Here is a 22,333-nt window from a genome sequence, read left to right as displayed (position 1 = left end):
AGGCTGTAAGCCTATTTCCATGCCATTGGATCAGAATGGCAAGTTGAGTGCAGATTCAGGAGAGATCTTGGAGGATCCTACTATGTATAGGCACATAGTAGGAAGCTTGATCTATATGACGATCACCAGACCAGAATTGAGCTATGCTGTTGGGTTGGTGAGTCAGTTTATGCAGGTTCCACGGAAACCGCATTTGGATGCATTGAGACGCATACTGAGGTATGTGAGGTCTACTTTGCATTGTGGACTATTCTATGAGACTGGGACAGAGATCTGTGTACATGGGTACACAGATGCTGATTGGGCTGGTAGTATCTCAGATAGGAGATCTATTAGTGGATTCATGTTTTCTTTGGGGAGTGCTGCTGTGACTTGGAGCAGTAAGAAGCAGCCTACGGTTGCTCTATCCAGTACAGAGGCCGAGTACAGAGGAGCTGCTATGGCAGCATGTGAGGTAGCTTGGTTGAGAAAGCTACTTGCAGATTTGGGTCTATCAGTGGATAGACAAGTTGTCATTTTCTGTGACAACATTAGCAGTATACAGTTGGCCAGGAACCCAGTCTTTCATGCTTGTACGAAGCATATAGAGGTCCACTACCACTTCGTCAGAGAGAAGGTCTTGGCAGGAGACCTTGACCTTGTTTATGTCAGCACAGAGGATCAGGTAGCTGACATCTTCACCAAAGCATTGGGTACAGAGAAGCTCCGCAGATTCAGGGCTTCGCTTGTGGTGTACATGAGATGGAGTTGAGCTCGAGGGGGAGTGTTGAGATATCGAGCTCGTCTAGTGAGGCGGTGGACACTGATGACCCGCCTGGGGGATAGGCCCCACACTTACACCACCACTGGCATGGTTGGTGAGATCATGGGTGATATGCGGCCAGTGGGATGACAGGTTGTGTGACAGCCATTCTAGAGACTGGAATAGTTATAGCGCCAGCTCATTTAGCTGGGTTCACACTATAGAGAACCCGTGTATGTATTGGTTGAGTACCTTTCATATTATGTGTACTCTTATCTTTGTATATGGTGTGTTGAGTGTTGAGTGAAGTAGAAGAAGATTTTTAGCCTCTCACCTTGTGTGTTGAGTGAAGTAGAAGAAGATTTTTAGCCTCTCACCTTTGTATATGGTGTGTTGAGTGAAGTAGAAGAAGATTTTTAGCCTCTCACCTTGTGTGTTCTCTATTAGGGTTTTGTGAGTGTGTGTGTGCTTGCAAGAGCTCAAGCTCTCTTCCCCCCTGCATCTTTTCACAAAAAGCATACAGGATCAATCTATTAAGCAATAGTATCCAAATCTATAACTTGGATGGGCGCTCACGTCGATGGAGCTTTTATGGTGATTCTTGTTCCAAGAAGGTGTGGCAATAAGGTAGATGGATTCCTTGTAAATGTATTTCATACATGTATTATAAAATTAAGCATTGTATAAGCAATAGACCACTTATGAGCCTTGGATACCTAATCGACCATAGTTTACGTCGTGTATATAAATACTTATGGCCCTGTATATAAGTCATTTTCTCTCATAATGTAACATACTTTCCCATTGTGCAATTGAGCCTTGCTCTTGCTAACCCTCTCTCTAATCTTCTTCTCTAATGCATGCTACTGAGTGTGTGAGTGGTGTGAGGTGAGAGGAGGGACGAGGATACATACTCCAACATGACGATGTGACAATGCTTGCGAGAGACGATGACGAAAACGGCTATCCACCAAGGAGGTGTGGTGCTCTTGATGCAGTGTGTTCGAGCTTGGCCGTTATAAAGAAACGGTTGTAGCTTGCTAAAGTAATCTCTTGTGAATGTGTGTTTTTAAGAAAGACCGAAGTGAGCAATAACATTTTTGGCTCTGGAAAACAATCTTTTGGGTTTTTCCGTTGTTTGCTCTCTATATCTATGAATAACCCATTTCCCATACTCTCTAGTAGCAGATTCCCACAAAAAAAAAATTGTGATGATTTTGGTTACTTTTGTTCTTTTTGTTTTGTTTTTTTTGGGGGGGGGGTTGTGAAAAGAATGTGTTTAGCTTAATTTGTTGTTTTTGTTGTATTTAGATTGATTTAAATGATTCATTTAGCATCCACATAAGCTAATCTAACCTTAGAATGCATTATTTGCATTATATTAAGCATTCGGAAGTATTTTAATGAAAATTTTATTCTCTTTTATATTTTTTACATTGACTTTAAATGGTAATTTTTGTATTTCCAATGAGTTTTTTGTTGTATTTGAGTAGATTAGCGTGTTAGCATCTATTTTAGTTAGCTTAATCGTTAAAAAATCCCACAAAACCATAAAAAACACTCAATTTTCACAAATTTCACTAATTCCATTGTTTTTTTGCATTAAAAAGTGATTAGAAAAAAAAGAGTGAAAAACCCAAAAAATTAGAGATTTTAGTTGGTTATTGGGTTAATATGAGCTTAGAAAAAGAAATTAGGACATAGACTTTAGATGCTAATTTTTTTCATAGATGCTAATTTTTGAGCTTGCAATGAGTTTTTTTTTTGGTTGTATTTGAGTAGATTAGAGTGATAGCATCTATTTAGTTAGCTTAATCATGTCAAATTAATTCATGTTGCCCAAAAAAGGAGAAGAAGGCGTTAATATTATAATAATATTAAGAGGATAGTGTCATCATCCTTTACTTGGGAACTTGGTCGCCACTGAGATCGCCAAGCAGGTACTTAAGATCTGTGCAAGGATCACGTTTTGGGTAGCTTGCTTTGCAGGAAAGCTCGCATTATTTTACAGAAACAGAGGCATTGCAGGCATAGCCTTGTTTACCCAGCTTTGCAGGAGAGCCGCCAATAGAGAGAAAGGCAGAGGGGAGTGCGGCACTTGTTGTGTCGCATTCTTCTCAATTTCTGTTCTGTAAAGATTCAGCGGCTTGGATCTGGTACGGACTTGGATCATACCCTTAACCCTATTGTTGCCCGAAGAGCTATATCAAATATGATGGATCCCAGCCGTGGGGATGTGGAGGTAGGGCAAAAAACAAAGATGTTCCCAGATGTACGCAATAAATCTCTATTACCATGGGTAAGCAATGCAGTATCTCAGTCACTCATTGAAAACATTGTTTGGTATGCCTTCTAAATGCACTAAATTCCTCTGTGCATGTGTGATCCTGCATGGAAAATAGGGATTGAAGAGACAAAGCATTCCTTTTTGTTGCAAACAAGTGTGTTACACATGAATGGATTGAAAGTGGCTGACCACTCTTTCCTTGCACATGTTTTCTGCTGCTGTGCAACCTTAGAGGCCATGGGCAAGGGGGATCTATTGTCAGCAGTCATTCAAGCTGCATATAGTTTTGTTTCAACCACGAAACTGTGTAAGATTGCAAGTGAAACAAGGCTTTGTTGCTCTTGGATGGTTGGAATGGACAGCAGCCCTGTGCTTTTTAGGGCGGTTTGCAGTGACCATGCTGCTTGGCCAGCTCTGCTTGCACCCTTGGGAGACGTATGTGGCCCACTTCACCATCCCTCATGCACTCTCTGCTGCCTAGTGTTGCCCTTAAGTTCCTTATATACAGCCCCAGCCCCTTGTCCAGCACCTCTATTTGCAATCCAGCCCTGATCCCACTCTGCCTGGTTCAGAGCCTTGCTTATAAAAATCAATTGCATTCACTTTATCTGATTAGTTAGATGTGCCCAATCTCCCTCACTAGTTCTCAAGTGGCCCAAGCTACATAGCTGCCAAGATATGAAAGCGCTTCGCTAGTGAACTAGTCCTTTGCTAGACAGTATGGCATGCTGTACAGGATAGCTTTTAAACCTCAGCATGCTGTAGCTCCTACAATCTAGCTATATGCTTCTAGTGATGCAAGGCCTGGTTGGTTGCTTGGGGACCAACACCTTGTATAGGCCCAACATTATTATGTTCTGTGATGTCAAAAGGGAGATGTGCCCATTTTCCATCATAGTTCTTCAAGTGGTCCAAGCTACATTGCTGCACAGATATGAAAGTGCTTGTGTGACATCCCTTAGAGTCTTCAGGGTACACGTAGGCAGCCAGCAGCAAGGTGCGGTCGGGCAGCATTTGGCCAAGGGCATTTGGGTCTAACATTTGTTACATCCCTAACTGGGCCTTGGGCCAATGTTAATTTGGGGTTAGGATAACCTGCAGTTTAGGGGATGTGGTAACCTAGGGTTAAGGGGATATGGGCACCTTGAGTTAAGTGGATGTGATAACCTAGGGTTAGGGTCAGGGCTTAACCGGATGTAGGGGCTGATAAGACCTGCGGCTAAGGGCTAGCAAGGATGAGGTCTAGATTGGCCTAGAGTTGATAAAAAGCTAGTTAGAGACTAATCATGGCTAAGGGCTCAGTAATAATAAATGCAGTGGGCCAAATATAGCCTGGTTATTGTTATATAAGTGAGTTTGGGCTCACTTATGATCATTATGAGCTATCCACGTGGGGAGGTCTACCTAGGCGTGTAGGACCTCTAAGCCAGAGTAGCTGCAGGCAGGCAAGTGAACTGGTGGTATGGGATGCTAGGATGCGTTGTTAGGGCCTGGGTGAATCACGGCAATCTAACCTCAGGCTTGGGTGGGTTTCTGTCATCTGAAGGGACGTTTCGAGGTTTTTAAAGTTTTGTTTCAAAAGGTTTCGACCTCGCTAAAAAACTAAGTTTTTGAAAATTCATTATTTTTTCTACATGCGTACATGTGTGAGTGTGCATGTGTCACGTGTGTATATGTATACACAGATTCACACACACGTGTATGTATGTATATCTCTATATTTGTATATATACATACATATCCACATTTACACACACATGTATGTATGTACGTCTCTGTTTGTATATACGCATACACTCACATACACACATGTATGTATGTCTCTGTTCGTATGTGTGTCAGAGCAAGGATAAAAGTGAAGAGGAAGGTCTTGAGGAGGTTTCAGGGCTGTCAAGGCTTGAGTGCTCTCAAAGGGCTGGCCGTTACAATGTGGCATGTGCATGTGTATGTTTCTGTCCGAATATGTGTGTCATAAAAGGGAAGAAGAAAGCAAGGATAAGAGATAAGAGGAAGGACTTGAGGAGTTTTCAGTGTTGTTGGGGCTTGAGTGGTTGCAAAAGGGCTGGCCGTTACAGTGTGGACACAGAGAGTTAATGGGCCGAGCGCTCACAAAGGGCCAACGGCTGCAAATGATGTGCTTTAACAACTCAATTGAAGGTTGCAACAACTGGATGGGTGGCTCCAAAACAGGCAAAATACATGGGCACAAAGAAACAAAAAAACCCAAAAAGAAAAAGAAAAAAAATCCCAAAATTGGGAGAAACACCCATGGTTGAGAGAAACATTTCGTAGGTTTCGAAATGATGAAACATGTTTGTTTGATACTATGGTTGCCAGCCATAATCTATCACAATCATCGATCCAGATTCGATGTGGGTTATTCTTAACCCTTACAGGGTTTCGAGGTATGTTGTCATAACATTGGTATCAAGACCCAGCAAAAAGACAGACTTAGAGGTTTGTTGGAGGTCAGTTGGAGCATCCCCTCACCTGCGCTCCTGCCCTTCGCCTCTCTTCCCCCTCCTTCGTGCTGCCCCCACCTCCCACCTCTTGAGCCTGCCTTTGCCCTCTCCTGCCCCCCCGCCCCCCCTTCCCTGCGGCCGAGCATTCCGCCTCCTGCCCGCCCTGCCTTCTGTGCGGCCTCGCCTTCATCCTTGCCTGCCCCCGTTTTCTGCTCATCTGCCCCCCCTCTGCCACTGGTGTGCCCTCACCGCCTCCTTACCACCTGCCTCTTCCTCCTGCTGCCCTTCCTCTCCTGCCTCTGTTGCCTCCTCCTGTGAGCTCCTCCCTTGGCCTTCCTTTCATGCCCTTGCTTTGCTGCCTCCCCATTCACATTGCTTCTCAGCATGTTTTTGGCCTTCACCCTTTACGAATCTCTCTCATCTTCTCTCCTCTGTCTTTATCATGTGTTTAAATCAGCATCTTGTTCTTAATCAAGCTTAGGGCTGTGGATCGGTATAGCGAGGCTTCCGCTCATGCAACATTGGTATCAGAGCATTCACGCTCAGCCCACTAAGCATTGTCCCAAGGAAGGTGCAGAGTTCCAACAGAAAGGATGTAGCAGGGTAGCAGATGGAGTGGTTTGCCAACAGGCGAAGCCAGAGGAACCATTCCTTGAGGGTATGTACGCAGAACTAGTACATCATTAAGCTCTTAGATCAATTCCAAGGCCTAGCAACAGGCATGATCAGTTCCGAAAGGTGACCAGCAGGCAGATAACACAAGAGAGGAAAGAAGTTCCCAAGAGGTTGGTTGGTGGTGTTCCACAAGACCCAAGGGGAATGGCAGCCTTGTGACTCGGATGCTACTTGGGGCATACTGTCATGTGCATGACATGCTCATGTATATTCCCAGGGCTAATCCAGAAGGGGCAGCCAAGAAAAACAGGTTAAAGCTAGGATTTGGAGCACAAGGTGCAGATGAGGCAGTAGGATGGACTTGGAGGACTTAGAGGGCTCAGTCGGCTACAAGGAATATGGAGTCGGCTGTACCCGTGACATGTGAGGGGTCTTGGACCGTAGTAATCACAACCTTAGTCTAACTAAACTGTACTTAATGATGTTTAAGAGATAGACAAATATGTGTCAATGCAATGCAGCTATATTAGATGATGAATGTGGTTACAATGAGATCCAAATGGATCTATGCTGCTAAATATGCTGATATGCTGAAAATACTATTGTCCCACTATCTTTCCCTTGTCTCCTGGGAAGGAAACGCTGAAGGGATGCTTTGGAACAGATGCGATGCTGAAGAGATGCTGAAACGCAGATGTACTCCTCTTACCTGGGAAGGAAACGCTGAGGAGACAGAAGCGTTGGCTGAACTGGATGCGTTAATGGACTGTATGCTGATGATGATGGATGCGCTGTTGTTCTCAGCCTTCCTAGAGTAGAAACGCTGAAGGAACACTTGGCTGAATGCTGAAAATGGACTTGGAGTGCTGAATGGAGAGGCGCCTGTATATATATATAAGGAATGCTGCTGGTCGGCCAGCATAACTGCTGTCGGCCAGATGCAATGTCCATGACTGCTGGTCGGCTGCCCCATAAATGAGCCTAAAAATTGCATAAATATATCATGTGATGCAGATGAGGTGTACACTGTTGCAGGTGCCATTCCAGCCCCATACAATGATGTACAAGCTGAATTAAATGCTTTTAATGCCTGTAAAATGCCTGATAACTCCTGATGATGTAGATGATGCCAAAATGATGCCTTGTCACTGTACACCTGAATGGTGTGCACGTGACATTCCCCGCTGCTAAACTGTTGCTGGGTGGTATACCTGGCAACCTTCGACTCCTCTGTGATCCTTCTCCTCCGAACCACTGCCCCCTTCTGTCTTCTGCTGCCGGGACTGAGGCCGTCTGCAGGAGTGAAATCCTTTGAGCCAAGACTCTATGTACTGCGGGAACTGAACGGCAAATACCTGAGTCACCCCTGACCTGCCTGTGGAAACCTTTCACCTACCATCTCCGTCGTTCCTGAAGCTCTGAACCTCCTGAGGCGATGTTGGAGCAAACTTCCGTCTTCTGTGGAAGAGAAACCCCCTGCTGCTGCCAGTTGAAGCCCAAAACTTATGTCCTCCTTTGATGATGGATGTCATTCTTCCCCAGAGAGTTCATGGGCAACATGTATGCCTTGCAGATGCAAGTCTGACTGCTAAGATGACTACTATGCAAGCCATGTGCAACCCTATATGCTGTGCAGGAATGCAGATGGATGGGTTACTGATGCATACCTAAGGGAAAATCCCTAAGGGTGGCCTGCAAGATTTTGAGAACTGGGTTTAACTATGCGGAAGCGATTAACATGATGTCTGACGGAATGACTGATGGAATGAACATGCTCTAAGGCTGGTTACCCTGTAACGCTCTGATACCAATGTGACATGTGAGGGGTCTTGGACCGTAGTAATCACAACCTTAGTCTAACTAAACTGTACTTAATGATGTTTAAGAGATAGACAAATATGTGTCAATGCAATGCAGCTATATTAGATGATGAATGCGGTTACAATGAGATCCAAATGGATCTATGCTGCTAAATATGCTGATATGCTGAAAATACTATTGTCCCACTATCTTTCCCTTGTCTCCTGGGAAGGAAACGCTGAAGGGATGCTTTGGAACAGATGCGATGCTGATGGGATGCTGAAACGCAGATGTACTCCTGTTACCTGGGAAGGAAACGCTGAGGAGACAGAAGCGTTGGCTGAACTGGATGCGTTAATGGACTGTATGCTGATGATGATGGATGCGCTGCTGTTCTCAGCCTTCCTGGAGTAGAAACGCTGAAGGAACACTTGGCTGAATGCTGAAAATGGACTTGGAGTGCTGAATGGAGAGGCGCCTGTATATATATGTAGGAATGCTGCTGGTCGGCCAGCATAACTGCTGTCGGCCAGATGCAATGTCCACGACTGCTGGTCGGCTGCCCCATAAATGAGCCTAAAAATTGCATAAATATATCATGTGATGCAGATGAGGTGTACACTGTTGCAGGTGCCATTCCAGCCCCATACAATGATGTACAAGCTGAATTAAATGCTTTTAATGCCTGTAAAATGCCTGATAACTCGTGATGATGTAGATGATGCCAAAATGATGCCATGTCATTGTACACCTGAATGGTGTGCACATGACAGTACCAGATGAGGTCGGCTGTAGCAGGCGCTTCAGTCCAGGAGAGGCGCAGCCCGACCAGTGTTTTGTTGAATTCAGGCCAGCTCCTCCTTTAATCAAGAGCCTTTAAATAGCACAAGATGCTCATTGTGTTAGCCATTCAACTCTCTAGGAGTTGGGTCCTTAGGGTCCAGCTTGAGGACCAGATTTTGGTGATGTTCACCTTTTATGAAGGCAGCCAAGGGCTGTAGATTAGGGGTACCTTTTTGTACTATATGAATATACTGATTTTCCAGCATCTCTCTCTCTCTACTCTCTCTTCATGTCTGCGCCCCTAGAGCTTCCGCGTGTTACATTGGTATTAGAGCATCAGGCTCAGCAAAGCTAGACACTGATTCAGTCCCATATGATGGTGTACAGGTCCAAGGTACAGGAAAGTACACGGATACGAAGCCCAAGGCAAGGAACACGAAATCGGGAAGAGCTCCCAGGAGGTTTGTTGGTGGTGTTCCACAAAGCCAGAGGGGATGGCAGTCCTGTGAGCCAGATAGGTTCTCGGGCAACGGTCCCAAGGGAGGATTATCCTCCAAGGGGTGATGTGAGTGCCAGACTCATTTCTCAAGAATGAAGACCAAGACAGTGTTCAGAGTCAAGGCAGGAATGGATTGTGGACTAGATGGAACAGATGCATAGATCTTATTCTGTGACGGAGTGGTTTTGGAGACCGGGCCGGGATTTCAGAGAAAAGGGTTGCCAGGGATGGATGGATGACAGAGGGACTTCGGGAAAAAGATTGGGATGATGATAGTCATCCAAGAACAGGTTGGATTCCTGTCATCAAGTTTAGCAGAGGGGGATGTCATGTGCATGACATGCTCATGTATAATCCCAAGGCTAATCCAGAAAGGGTAGCCAAGAAAAACAGGTTAAAGCTAGGATTTGGAGCACAAGGTGCAGATGAGGAAGTAGGATAGACTTGGAGGACATAGAGTGCTCAGTCAGTTACAAGGAATATGGAGTCGGCTGTACCAGATGATGTCGGCTGCAGCAGGCACTTTAGTCCATGGAGAGGCGTAGCCCGACCAGTGTTTTGTTGAACTCAGGCCAAGTCGGCTGGTCCGACAGCAGTCGGCCAGCTCCTCCTTTAGTCAAGAGCCTATAAATAGCACAAGATGCTCATTGTGTTAGCCATTCAACTCTCTAGGAGTTGGGTCCTTAGGTTCCAGCTTTAGGACGAGATTTTGGTGATGTTCACCTTTTATGAAGGCAGCCAAGGGCTGTAGATTAGGAGTATCTTTTTGTACTATATGAATATACTGATTTTCCAGCATTTCTCTCTCTCTACTCTCTCTTCATGTCTGCGTTTTGCATTAGCATGTTTCTAGTAGTGTTTAGGGCTGAAAGAAGACCCCCAGAGCTTCCGCATGTTACATTGGTATTAGAGCATCTGGCTCAGCAAAGCTAAACACTGATTGAGTCCCATATGATGGTGTACAGGTCCAAGGTACAAGAAAGTACACGGATACGAAGCCCAAGGCAAGGAACACAAAATCGGGAAGAGCTCCAAGGAGGTTTGTTGGTGGTGTTCCACAAAGCCAGAGGGGATGGCAGTCTTGTGAGCCAGATAGGTTCTCGGGCAAGGGTCCGAAGGGAGGATTATCCTCCGAGGGGTGATGTGAGAGTGCCAGACTCATTTCTCAGGAATGAAGACCAAGACAGTGTTCAGAGTTAGGGAAGGTATGGATTGTGGACTAGATGGAACAAATGCATACATCTTATTCTGTGACGGAGTGGTTTTTGAGACCGGACCGGGATTTCAGAGAAAAGGGTTGTCAGGGATGGATGGATGATACAGGGACTTTAGGAAAAAGATTGTGATGATGATAGTCATCTAAGAACAGGTTGGATTCCCGTCATAAAGTTTAGCAGAGGGGGATGTCATGTGCCTGACATGCTCATGTATATTCCTAGGGCTCATCCAGAAGGGGCAGCCAAGGAAAACAGGTTAAAGCTAGGATTTGGAGCACAAGGTGCAGATGAGGCAGTAGGATGGACTTGGAGCAGGACTTGGAGGACTTAGAGGGCTCAGTCGGCGGCTACAAGGAATATGGAATCGGCTGTACCAGATGAGGTCGGCTGCAGAGCAGGCGCTTCAGTCCATGGAGAGGCGCAGCCCGCCGACCAGTGTTTTGTTGAATTTAGGCCAAGTTGGCTGGTCCGACAGCAGTCGGCCAGCTCCTCCTTTAGTCGGTTGTACCAGATGAGGTCGGCTGCACAGCAGGCGCTTCAGTCCATGGAGAGGCGCAGCCCGACCAGTGTTTTGAGTCGGCTGGTCTGACAACAGTCGGCCAGCTCCTCCTTTAGTCAAGAGCCTATAAATAGCACAAGATGCTCATTGTGTTAGTCATTCAACTCTCTAGGAGTTGGGTCCTTAGGGTCCAGCTGTAGGACCAGATTTTGGTGATGTTCACCCTTTTATGAAGGCAGCCAAGGGCTGTAGATTAGGAGTACCTTTTTGTACTATATGAATATACTGATTTTCTAGCATATCTCTCTCTCTCTACTCTCTCTTTATGTCTGCATTTTGCATTAGCATGTTTCCAGTAGTGTTTAGGGCTGAAAGAAGACCCCCAGAGCTTCCGCGTGTTACACATACCAAGAAAGGCTTTTAGGAAAATGGTTCCAAGGGATGATCATCATCCAAGGGGTGGAGTGAGGATGCCAGACTCAATACTTAGGAAAAGAAGACGAAAGAAAGTGTTCAAGGATAGGGCATAAAGGGTCAAAGGACAAGTGGAACAGATGCATAGATCTTCATTTGATTTGGAGTGGAATTGGAGACAAGGCAAGGTTTTAACTTTTTAGTGAAAAGGTTGCCAGGTATGGGAGACTATATGTGGAGACAAGGGATGATGACAATCATCCAGGGTCAGAAGTTGGAATCCCGTCATCAAGTTTAGTAGAAGGGGATGGCATGTGCATGCACATGGACATGTTCATCCCAGGGCTAATCTCTGAAAGGCAACAGATAAACAGACGACTTAGGGCATGAGCAGGGCATAGGAGGATCTCAGAAGGCGTCCTGTGGATGCAAGAACAAGTCGGTAGGATACTCAAAGGGCTACAAGGGTTGTCGACTGTGTCTGGATATTTTTGGTATGTTTTTCTGTTGGGCAGACAGCAGGTCGGCCAGTTGGGAAATTCCTCATGGGCCTATATAAAGGCTTACCAAGAACCTTTGATTCATCTCATTCCTTGTTGGGATTGGATTATAGACTAGGACTTTTTGGAGTCAAGAATACCTTTTTGGGCATGCCTATGGCTGCCAAGAACATGTACCTTTTTGTACTATATGAATATACTGAAAATACAGCTCTCTCTCTCTTCTCTCCATCTCTTCTTTGCGTTTTGCATCAAGATGTTCCTATGAAAGGTGTTTAGGGCTGAAAGAAGACACAGAGCCTCCGTGCATATTGCAGTTTGTATAGTTCATTCATGCATCTAACTAGAAAGGCTCGCTTCTTGCATTGAGCAAGGCGCCGAAAAATCCGTTGCACTTCACACTTTGTGATCTGCATGGTCACTTGCTCTTGCAAGAGGTGAAAATGGATGGCTTGACATTCGTTGTCATACCAACTGTTTTGAGGCACGTGAGGGTTTAGCAAGGGAGCGTTTTGTGCTAGGGCTTAGATTGTGGCAGAGTTGTGCAGGATGGTGGTGAGCTGGGATGTGAGTGTAGGGAGTGGGATTGAGGGATCAAGTTCACAGAGTTGGCTGTAGGTGTTATCATGATACACATCATCTAGGTCATGGTTGAATTGGAGGGGTGGTGAAGTCTTGAATGTGATGGGAATGTGTATGAAACAGCCGTGTGTGTGTGTTAGTGTGTAAGTGTGCTTGTGTGTGAACAGCCTCTTAAGGCTAGAATCTATGTGTATGTATGTAAGCAATGATGTCATAACCCATGCCATGTGTCATTGCCTATGTGTGTGAGACTTAGTCAAAAGTTAAGGGTCTAAGCCTATAATAGCACTGTACTTGGTGAAGGATTTACACATCATTAATCTAATCATCATTGAGACGTGCAACACTCTTGAGCTTTATCATCTCTCTCTTACTATGTCTGCACACGTCGCAGCATGGAAAACTTTTTCCAGAGGTTCCCTAGCTCCAGTGTCCATGCGGCCTTACATGATTCTGTAATTTCTTCCACCTGTCGTTAAAAGGTCCTTTTTAGACCTGCAATTTCCTCTTCTTGTTTGTCTATGGTTGCCATAAGGCTGTCCTACATAATTGGAGCCAACATGTGCTTTGGGTTCTCTGCCACTTGGTTTTCCAACCCCTGTATGAGCCCTTTCAACTTGCCACAGTCCATTTTTCCTATTAATGCGTGTTTTTTTTTTGGGGGGGGGGGTGGTGTTTATGCAGATAATAATTCTTTTGATATAGGTGTGGGAAATGGCGAGTGTGGGGTAGATTGTGCACAGGTGGTGCAGTGCATAGCTTATTAGCTGGGACAGATGGCGAAGCTGAGCTAGGGGATGCACAGACAGGGACAAGGCTGAGCATCGGGTGGAGGGCCTGTGAGCTAGATTGGGCACAGGTGGATGGGGCTAGGGTGCCGTGAAGAGAGCTACTTGTGTGCATGCAGCTCGGGAGGACAGAGCAGTGCACACTGCAAGCTCAGGCATCTACGAGAGAGAGAGAGAGAGAGAGAGAGAGAGAGAGAGAGAGAGAGAGGTTTTGTTAACGTTGACTACATCCCTACGGTGTCGTAGGATGTTTCGAATCTGGAGTTGATGGCTGGAAGGTCTAAACCTCTGAGGGCAAGGATGTCTGCCTCTCTAAAGGGAGGTTGCCCTATCTCTGATGACTGCCAAGACCTCCTGGGAACGATCATGGGGACTGATCTGCAGAGAGAGAGAGAGAGAGAGAGAGAGAGAGAGAGAGAGAGAGAGAGATTGTTTACTAATGTCTTACTAATCTCCAGAGACCACAAGTGTCTAATGCAGTATTTTTTGTTTGGGATTTCAACTCATGAAGTGCTGTTATTCTTTGATCGAATGCAGCTTGTGAAAGTGCTGTGTGGTCTGGATAAGCGGGTTTATTACTTGCTTGCTCTTTTGATATTTGGAGCAATATTCTATGTTGCCCTATGCACTTCGCCGATCATCATCTTTGTGCTGGTAGTCTGCACAGTCAGCATGCTCTTTGCAGCATACCTCACAAGTTGGGTTCTTGCCAAGGATGAGGGTCCTCCAGAAATGAGTCAGGTACTTTTATGGTTCATTTTTTGTGTAGCAAGTAGTTGATGTTGCGCAAATCCATCTTACAAAGGCATTATATTTTGTGGCTAAATCGACTCCATAAACGTCGTCTCTCTCTCTCTCTCTCTCTCTCTCTAACCCTTCTTTTTGGAATCCCGTGTAGGCCCAGCCGTGTTGTATAGCTAGAGCCAGATAGAGAGGCTGCAGATAATGAGATCCATAACATACATTCAGAGAGTCCATCACATGGGAGAGGAAGACAGAAACTACCATGGTTTTCCTTCTATGTTCTTTTAGCTGATCAGCGTGATAGTAGATACTGATGTTGGCATGCATGGATCATAGCATTTCATGGGATTTCTGTGGAGATATCACTGCCTTTTTAATATGCAAGATTAAAGGCAATCGGATTGACCAAACAGGAGCAAAACATAATTATTAGAGATGACTGGTGGTAGTTCTACATCCATAGGGCCTGGGTCCAACCTGACAAACTTTTATGTAGAATGAGTCTATAGCATATGTAGAGATCACTTTTTCACATTGAGCTTGGAGGCATTAAAATAACAAAACAAAATGAGACGAAACCTTCAAATCAATGAAATGACAAAACGTTCTTGTAACAAGTTCTTATCACACAAGTTGCATAGAAAGACAAACCAAATTGTGGATTTAACAACAAAGTGCAGGGTATGCTTGCCATGTAAAATAAGTTTAGAACAACATAAAAGGTGGAGATTTAGGAACATTCTTTACACCATCTTTCAGTATACCATGAGATTTTAGGGTGCTACTATTGTCTGTTCAGAGAGGGGCTCAGTTCTCTGTGCAAAGTCATGAGAAAGAGGACCCAAAATGTGTGGCTTTTTAGTTAGGTATAGAGAGAGACTCCTATAGCTGCATAATTGCAGATGGGAGACATCAGTTACATGCCTTTTACTTTCTTCTTTCCGGCTATTGGAAAGTTCATAGTGCAGGTATCACACTAGCCGAGTAAGAGCTGTAATGGAGGCCCACCCATAGAGGACCATCTCTCAGATGAATTTCTTGGAACCAGTCACTACGTAGAGGAGATCATAGAGAGCACATAGGAGGCACCCAAGGGTCAATACTAGATCATCGATACGTTCAGTGGGCATGTGGAGGTTTCACCATTTAGACCCTTGAGAGATCAGATTTTCAGCACCTATGTAACTACTAACTCCATGGTTTTGAGTCTTGACAGAGTGAGGTTGCACTCTTAGCAGACCAGCACCTAGCCAAAATGCACTAGCGCTCCAAATTTCTGACATTTGCTATGTTACATGCATCTCTTCATTTCATACTTCATTTAAGCATGATTTTGGCAGCTCTGATTAGTTGCCTGTTACTTAAGGAAGAGAACCACTTCAGAGTCTTAGATTATGTACTGCTAATGACTATCAGTAGCTGTTGCATAGTCAGTTTCAAATCAACTAGTGTTGCTGTGTAGTCTCCTAAAATTATGTTTGTGGTATTCCAGATCTCAGATGCAATTCGAGATGGTGCAGAGGGGTTTTTTCGTACACAGTATGGCACAATCTCCAAAATGGCAGTACTACTAGCCTTCGCAATCCTTGGGATTTATCTTATTCGCAACTCCAGTCCTCAACAGGAGGCTTCTGGCTTAGAGAGGCACTGAGATATTCTGTGACCAACTACTGCAAAAGCTCAGACATTTCTTAGCTAGTTAGTAGAGCCTTGGTGCTTTTTCTGTGTATAACTTATAGCCCCATAGCTAAATTTTTGTGCCATGTTGCAGATCAACTTCAGCCTACGTAACTGTACTTGCCTTTTTGTTCGGAGCCATCTGCTCAGGCATTGCTGGTTATATTGGCATGTGGGTATCAGTTCGAGCAAATGTTAGGGTAACAAGTGCAGCACGACGCTCAGCACGTGAGTCTTTGCAGGTGAAATTGTTGTACATATCTCGTTTTTGGCATCCACAGCACTAGCAGCCTAGCTTTTGTGCGCATATTTAAGATGGCTATCTTATCTGAGGCCATCATATCATATGTATTGCTTTAACCCATCAAGCTTATCGACATATCATATGATGCTGATTAAATGGCACTAAACCATGTGTCATAGGTTGCATTAAGGGCCGGTGGACTTTCAGCTCTCATAGTGGTGGGCATGACGGTGCTGGGAGTGGCTGTGTTGTATGCTTCGTTCTATGTTTATCTGAAGGTGGATGACAATGATTCAATGCATATGACTGAATGTAAGCCCTAATATGAGCCTTTCTCTTTGCAATATAGGATTATTCGATGTCCATGATTTTCTAGTCCACAGTTACGTTGTATTGTTGATTGTGCACCTCTAGAGTTGAAGTGTGGTGAAATTCTTTTTACTTTACCAAATCTCTGTCATAAATAAATTATTTGAGCCAAATAATACAACTCAGTGATAGACTTGGTCATCAAATTTTATCGGGCAAATGTGGTGGGCAATGCAATTGTTTTTCTGATGTTGATGCAATACCTCTTCTACTGGTTGGTTAAGGTTTTGGATCATCATAAACTGTTTTTTCTAAGTAGGTGAAAGACCTTGGTAAACTTTTTTTTTTTGATGCCTATGCAGTACCTCTTCTACTGGTTGGTTATGGTTTTGGAGCATCATTTGTGGCCCTTTTTGCTCAGCTTGGTGGTGGAATATACACAAAAGCAGCGGACGTTGGTGCTGACTTGGTTGGGAAGGTTGAGCAAGGAATTCCTGAAGATGATCCAAGAAATCCTGCAGTAATTGCAGACCTGGTGTGTAAATTCCTGCTGAAGCATTATGAAGAGATTTCATTCTTTGCTCCATGTCACGTATTTTTCCACAATCAGATAACAAGTTTTTTTTCTTCTCAAAGACTAGGACTTGAACATGAATTGATTGCCAGTGGTTGTTGGTGCTCTCTCTCTCTAGGTTGGTGATAATGTCGGTGATTGTGCTGCACGTGGGGCAGATCTATTTGAAAGCATAGCTGCTGAAATCATAAGTGCAATGATACTTGGTGGAAGTATGGCAAAGCGTTGTAGACTTGAAGGTAGTTAAAAGCTTCAAGAGATTAAATTGATAATTTATCCTGGTTGGAGGGACATCGATGAGACTGGCATGCATTTGCAGATGCTTCGGGCTTTATCCTCTTCCCCCTGGTCATACACTCTTTTGATCTGGTGGTCTCTGCAATTGGAATACTTTCAATCAGAGGTACTCGTGATCCAAGTTCTAAAGCAATGGTTGAAGATCCAATGGCCATCTTGCAGAAGGGTTATTCAGTGACTCTCGTCCTGGCAGTTCTTGCTTTTTGTGGAGTAAGATGTTTCACATTTTAACTCATGTATCTTAGTATACCTATCAAATACAGGCTTCAATCATTCATCTTTTATTGTGGTTGGAGTTTAGCTTTGTTTGGCATGAGCTCTTAAAACTTTGTTTGATTTGACAGTCAACAAGGTGGCTACTATACACAGAGCAGGCACCGGCAGCTTGGTTGCACTTTGCCTTGTGTGGGCTGGTTGGAATCATAACGGCTTACATTTTTGTATGGATCTCTCAATACTACACCGATTACAAATATGAACCTGTGCGTGCAGTAGCATTGGCAAGCTGTACTGGCCATGGAACTAATGTAATAGCAGGGGTTGGCCTTGGTCTCGAGTCAACAGCCATGCCCGTTCTAGTGATCAGTGTTGCCATAGTCTCAACGTTTTGGTTAGGCAAAACCTCTGGTTTGGTTGACTCAGATGGATTACCAACTGGCGGCCTTTTTGGGACTGCTGTCGCCACCATGGGAATGCTGAGCACAGCAGCATATGTTCTTACTATGGACATGTTTGGTCCTATAGCTGATAATGCAGGTGGCATTGCAGAGATGAGTCAACAGGTAGGTACTAATTTGCAAAGCTTCCATGACAAGTTGTTTACATAAAGTGCTCTTGTTTGTGCTAAACTTGAACCTTTTGCATGCCACTACAGCCAGACAATGTGAGGGAGATTACCGATCTTCTTGATGCAGTGGGCAACACAACCAAAGCTACCACCAAGGGTTTTGCCATTGGTTCCGCTGCTTTGGCATCATTTTTACTCTTCAGTGCTTATATGGATGAGGTGACCCTCTTTGCTGGAGTCAACTTCAATCAGGTAATTGTCTTGTGCAACTTCAAGGTACTTCTTTGTTGTGAACCCTGCATGGTCTAGTCGAACAGGGATGCAGAATGCATGGTTGGATCTGGTCAAACGGACAGGGTGAAGAGAACCCCTTGGCTGTTTCCTTGAGCCGTTGTAAGTACCAACATTTTCTTCTTCCTAAGGTCCAGTCCCATTGTTGGATGCAAGTATAGGAGAGGCTTTTTGATACCAGAAGAGTAAAGAATACTTTATATATTGTATGCACCTTGCTATGATGCACAAAAAATCAAAATTTTGAGCTCCAAAGTCAACAATTTTCAGCAAAATCCTTGGATGGATCTGCAATTATCCATGTGTCAACCCTTGCAGGCTGGGCACATCCCGTGTGAACTCTCACCCCTCTTTGATGCGCTGACCATGCACATACCCCTTGGTTCAATTTCTTTGAGTGGCATAGTACCTGATTTTTTCAACTTACTGGTATGTTCAACCCTGTGAGCTTCGTTCAGTATCCTGCAGGCGGGGCCTTATATCTTTGGTTATCAGCTGCTAGAACATATCTATGCCATAATACATAATGAGAAGTACCTATTTGTAAAAATGTTGCTCTCAAATACCTTTTCGAACCTCCGAAGTCTACAATTTTCATCAAAATCCTGGGATGGATTTGCAATTATCCATGTCACCCCTTGCAGGCTGCGGCACATCCTACATATCTATGCCAGAATACATAATGAGAAGTATCTGTTTGTAAAAATGTTGCTCTCAAATACCTTTTTGAACCTCTGCTCTTAGAATGAGACTCAGCTTTTCAAACCCATTGTGCAGGTTGATATTGCCATTCCTGAAGTCTTTATTGGAGGTCTACTGGGCTCAATGTTGATATACCTTTTTAGCGCGTGGGCATGTGTTGCTGTTGGCCGAACGGCACAGGAGGTTGTAAACGAAGTCCGCAGACAGTTAATGGAGCGCCCGGGTATCATGGTAAAACTCAGCAGTCCCTTTTTTGAGTTGGAGGAAGCTGGAAGTATAGCTTTGTTTTCAAAGAAATGCCTCTCATGTGTCCTTTTCTGTGAGGAGAAACCTGCAGACTTATCAAGACAAGCCTGACTATGGTAGATGTGTATCCATAGTGGCTTCTTCAGCCCTGCGGGAGATGGTCAAGCCTGGAGCCCTGGCCGTCATATCTCCGATAGTTATTGGTTAAGTATACCCTTGCACAGTGCTAATTTGACAGTTCAAATTTTGGAATGTGCAGAAAGTTGGTCCGACCTGGATCCATAAGATTGGTGTAAATGGTGGATAAAAGACCTAGAAATATTATCCTAGAGCAATGCTACCCATGCTGATTTGTGGTGAAAGAATTCTTTCTTTGATTGAATGGTTTTGTAGTTTCTTTGTTTTATCCATATGTTTATTGCTAAGGTCAGATAAAAATTCGTGCTGCAGGTATTGTGTTCAAAATAATCGGGCAATACACGGAGCAGCCTCTGCTAGGAGCCAAAGCAGTTGCTGCAATGCTCATGTTTGCCACTGTCTCAGGCATTTTGATGGCACTTTTTCTCAATACAGCCGGTGGGGCTTGGGACAATGCCAAAAAATACATTGAAAGTGGTGCCCTTGGTGGGAAAGGAAGTGATGCTCACAAAGCTGCAGTCACTGGAGACACGTGAGTGTTTTTCCGTTTGAAAGCTTTTTGGATACGTTGTTTTCATATCATGATTCATACATACCTGGGAAGCTCTTTGAAGTATATTCTCAGACTTGCTAGTACCTGTTTTTGGTACGTTGTGCAGGGTGGGAGATCCATTCAAAGATACTGCAGGACCATCAATTCACGTGCTCATAAAGATGTTGGCAACCATAACTCTAGTTATGGCGCCTCTTTTCCTTTAGATTCTGTAAATTCTTTTTGCAGCCAGGCTTGTGTTTGGTATCTATCTCGGGCTCAGATCATTGTGCACAGTTTCTCCTTATCGAGTTTTGGTGTGGGCTGGCACATCACCATGAGAAATAGCAAAGTTTTCTGTGATTGAAGGAAGCAGCAATTTCTTTGTTCCTGTCAAAGGAAGGGTTTTTATAGTCTCATACATATGTGCAGTTTAAGGGAGATATATTCAAGATAGTAAATTGACTCTATAGGTGGTGGCATGACAAGCAGTCCTATGTATGGGAGATATATGTGCAGTTTAAGGGAGGTATATTCAAGATAGTAAATTGACTCTATAGGTGGTGGCATGACAAGCAGTCCTGTGTAATATTTAATTTCATGCTCCAATGTTCTCAATCATGAATCACTTCAAAAGTAGTGAGTTGTCCATCTGGAGGAGAATCCTTCTCAAAAGGAACTAATCTTCCTTAATGCCAAAAAGGCTAAGGCTACAAGTTGCAAAATCAAAATAGTCTTCTCAAGGCACGCCTCATGTGCAAAGTATTTATGAAATAAAACAGATAAGTTATTATACACCAGCGTGAAAACGAGCATTTTGGTAGTAGAATTTTGAACATGTGGTGTACATGTGTGTTGAATCATGTTGGTGGCAAAAAAACTTGCACTAGTTGAAGCTGAAGATGAATGGTGCACAGTCTTTGAAAGTGTACTGATGAGTGCAATATTGAAAAGCAATGGCACTGTAGATGCTAAATTTGACATGTAAATCCCCATTTAGTAACAAAAGATCTGACAATTTCATCTTCACCTATACTAGAACATCAAATAGCTTAATATAGGAAGCCATGAGTTATTTGGGGATGAGCCCAACTGCAGAGGATCCTTTTCGAGAGGGAAAACCAGGTGGGAAGATGCAATTTCAAGGGACGCTGAAATTGCCTTAGAACTAAGCTTAGGGGATGCTAATGTTGGAATGAGCAGCGGACACGAGACTGAAAATTGAGAGCAGAATATGTAGAAGTGCTAGAGAAGAGATGTGCTCTGAAACTTTGATATATACACACTATATCTAGTACGATAGGGGGGGGGGGGGGGGTATATATATGGACAAGGGGCAACCAGTCTGCCTGTATAAATAGGCCGACAGCCCCCTACAAGGGCCCCATGACCAACATAACTTGGGTGGTTGGTCCATGTTCAGGGTTGGCCTGGTCGGTCAGCCTCTAGGCGGCCCCCATGGCCAGCCGCCTCTTGCAGGTCGGCTAGAGAAAGAAACCAGGACATAATCGGGAACTCCCCTTGCGGGTGGGTGCACCCACATCACAAGCCCACACTCCCTACAATACAATATGGTACAGACAAGAGATGAATGCTAACACACCTTAGATGTGCAACCAATCTCAGTGAGAGCTGGAGTGCTGATGGAGCATTTGCTGAGGAAGAGGCTTCGCGAAGAGGTCCACTGCATTGTCCTCTGTCGGACAAAAGACTAGCAAGATGTCGCCATCCAAAATCTTCTCTCGAATAAAGTGATATTGTATCTCTATATGCTTGGTTCGGGCATGGAAGATCGGGTTTTGAGCAAAAGCTATATAACTCTGGTTGTTGCATTGGATGATTGTGGGTTCCTTCTGTGGAACCCCGATCTCGCCAAGTAACCTTCTTAGCCACACCACCTTGCAAGCAGCAGCACAAGTATCCCAATACCCAGCCTTAGTGGAAGACAAGGCAACATTTGCCTGCTTCTTGTTGCTCCAAGAAATCGTTCCTGAGCCAAGATCTCCTTGTGTCTGGATCTCTTTCCCAATTAGAGTCACTCTGGCCTCGGAGATTGACTCGGTCTTTTGATCCCCCTCGAGTCTCATAAAAGAGTCCAAGATTCTTTGTACCTTGTAGATACCGTAAGATCAGCAATCTTGCGTCCCAATGAGTCTTCAAACGTGTTTGCATAAATGAGCTGAATAGTCCCACTAGAAAAATCAAGTCCAATCTGGTATTCAACAACCAAATCAACGAACCGACAAGTTTTCGATATAAAGAGGCATCAACCGCTCATAAGAATCATGTACAGTAAGCTTGGTATTCGGGTCCATCGGAGATGAAATAGGCTTGTAGTTCTCCATCCCAAAGGCCTCCAGCAACTCATGAACATACCGCTGCTGAGAAACAAAGAACCCCCCCTGGGTCTGCCAAATCTCCAATCCCAAAAAGAAATGGAGTAAGCCTAAATCTATCATCTCAAATTCCTTTGACAAGGCAGTCTTCATCTCACGGCTATGTGATCCACATGATCGTCAGTGAGGATAAGATCATCCACATAGAGAATAATCAATGTGACCATACCACGTTCCTGAAAGAGATACAATTTTGGATCTGCAAAAT

The 22,333-nt window shown here is 44.3% G+C and overlaps 1 protein-coding gene across 1 annotated transcript; it reads left to right on the top strand.

Moving 5' to 3' along the window:
- Positions 1-2,491: 2,491 nt before the first annotated feature.
- On the top strand, positions 2,492-20,368 carry LOC147615773 (pyrophosphate-energized membrane proton pump 3-like). Its single transcript, XM_086778374.1, has 14 exons — positions 2,492-3,041; positions 13,726-13,929; positions 15,425-15,576; positions 15,704-15,851; positions 16,033-16,165; positions 16,525-16,697; positions 16,855-16,975; positions 17,056-17,243; positions 17,378-17,815; positions 17,908-18,072; positions 18,889-19,044; positions 19,151-19,262; positions 19,510-19,729; positions 19,857-20,368. The coding sequence occupies exons 1-14, from the start codon at positions 2,955-2,957 to the stop codon at positions 19,954-19,956; spliced, it is 2,397 nt and encodes a 798-aa protein (XP_086634500.1). The 5' UTR covers positions 2,492-2,954; the 3' UTR covers positions 19,957-20,368.
- The last annotated feature ends 1,965 nt before the right edge of the window (positions 20,369-22,333 follow it).

This window comes from Cibotium barometz, chromosome 39 (genome assembly GCF_041138505.1).
Source record: "Cibotium barometz isolate CiBa-2024 chromosome 39, ASM4113850v1, whole genome shotgun sequence".
In the NCBI taxonomy this organism is placed as follows: Eukaryota; Viridiplantae; Streptophyta; class Polypodiopsida; order Cyatheales; family Cibotiaceae; genus Cibotium; species Cibotium barometz.
This window is presented reverse-complemented; position numbering and strand designations above follow the sequence as displayed.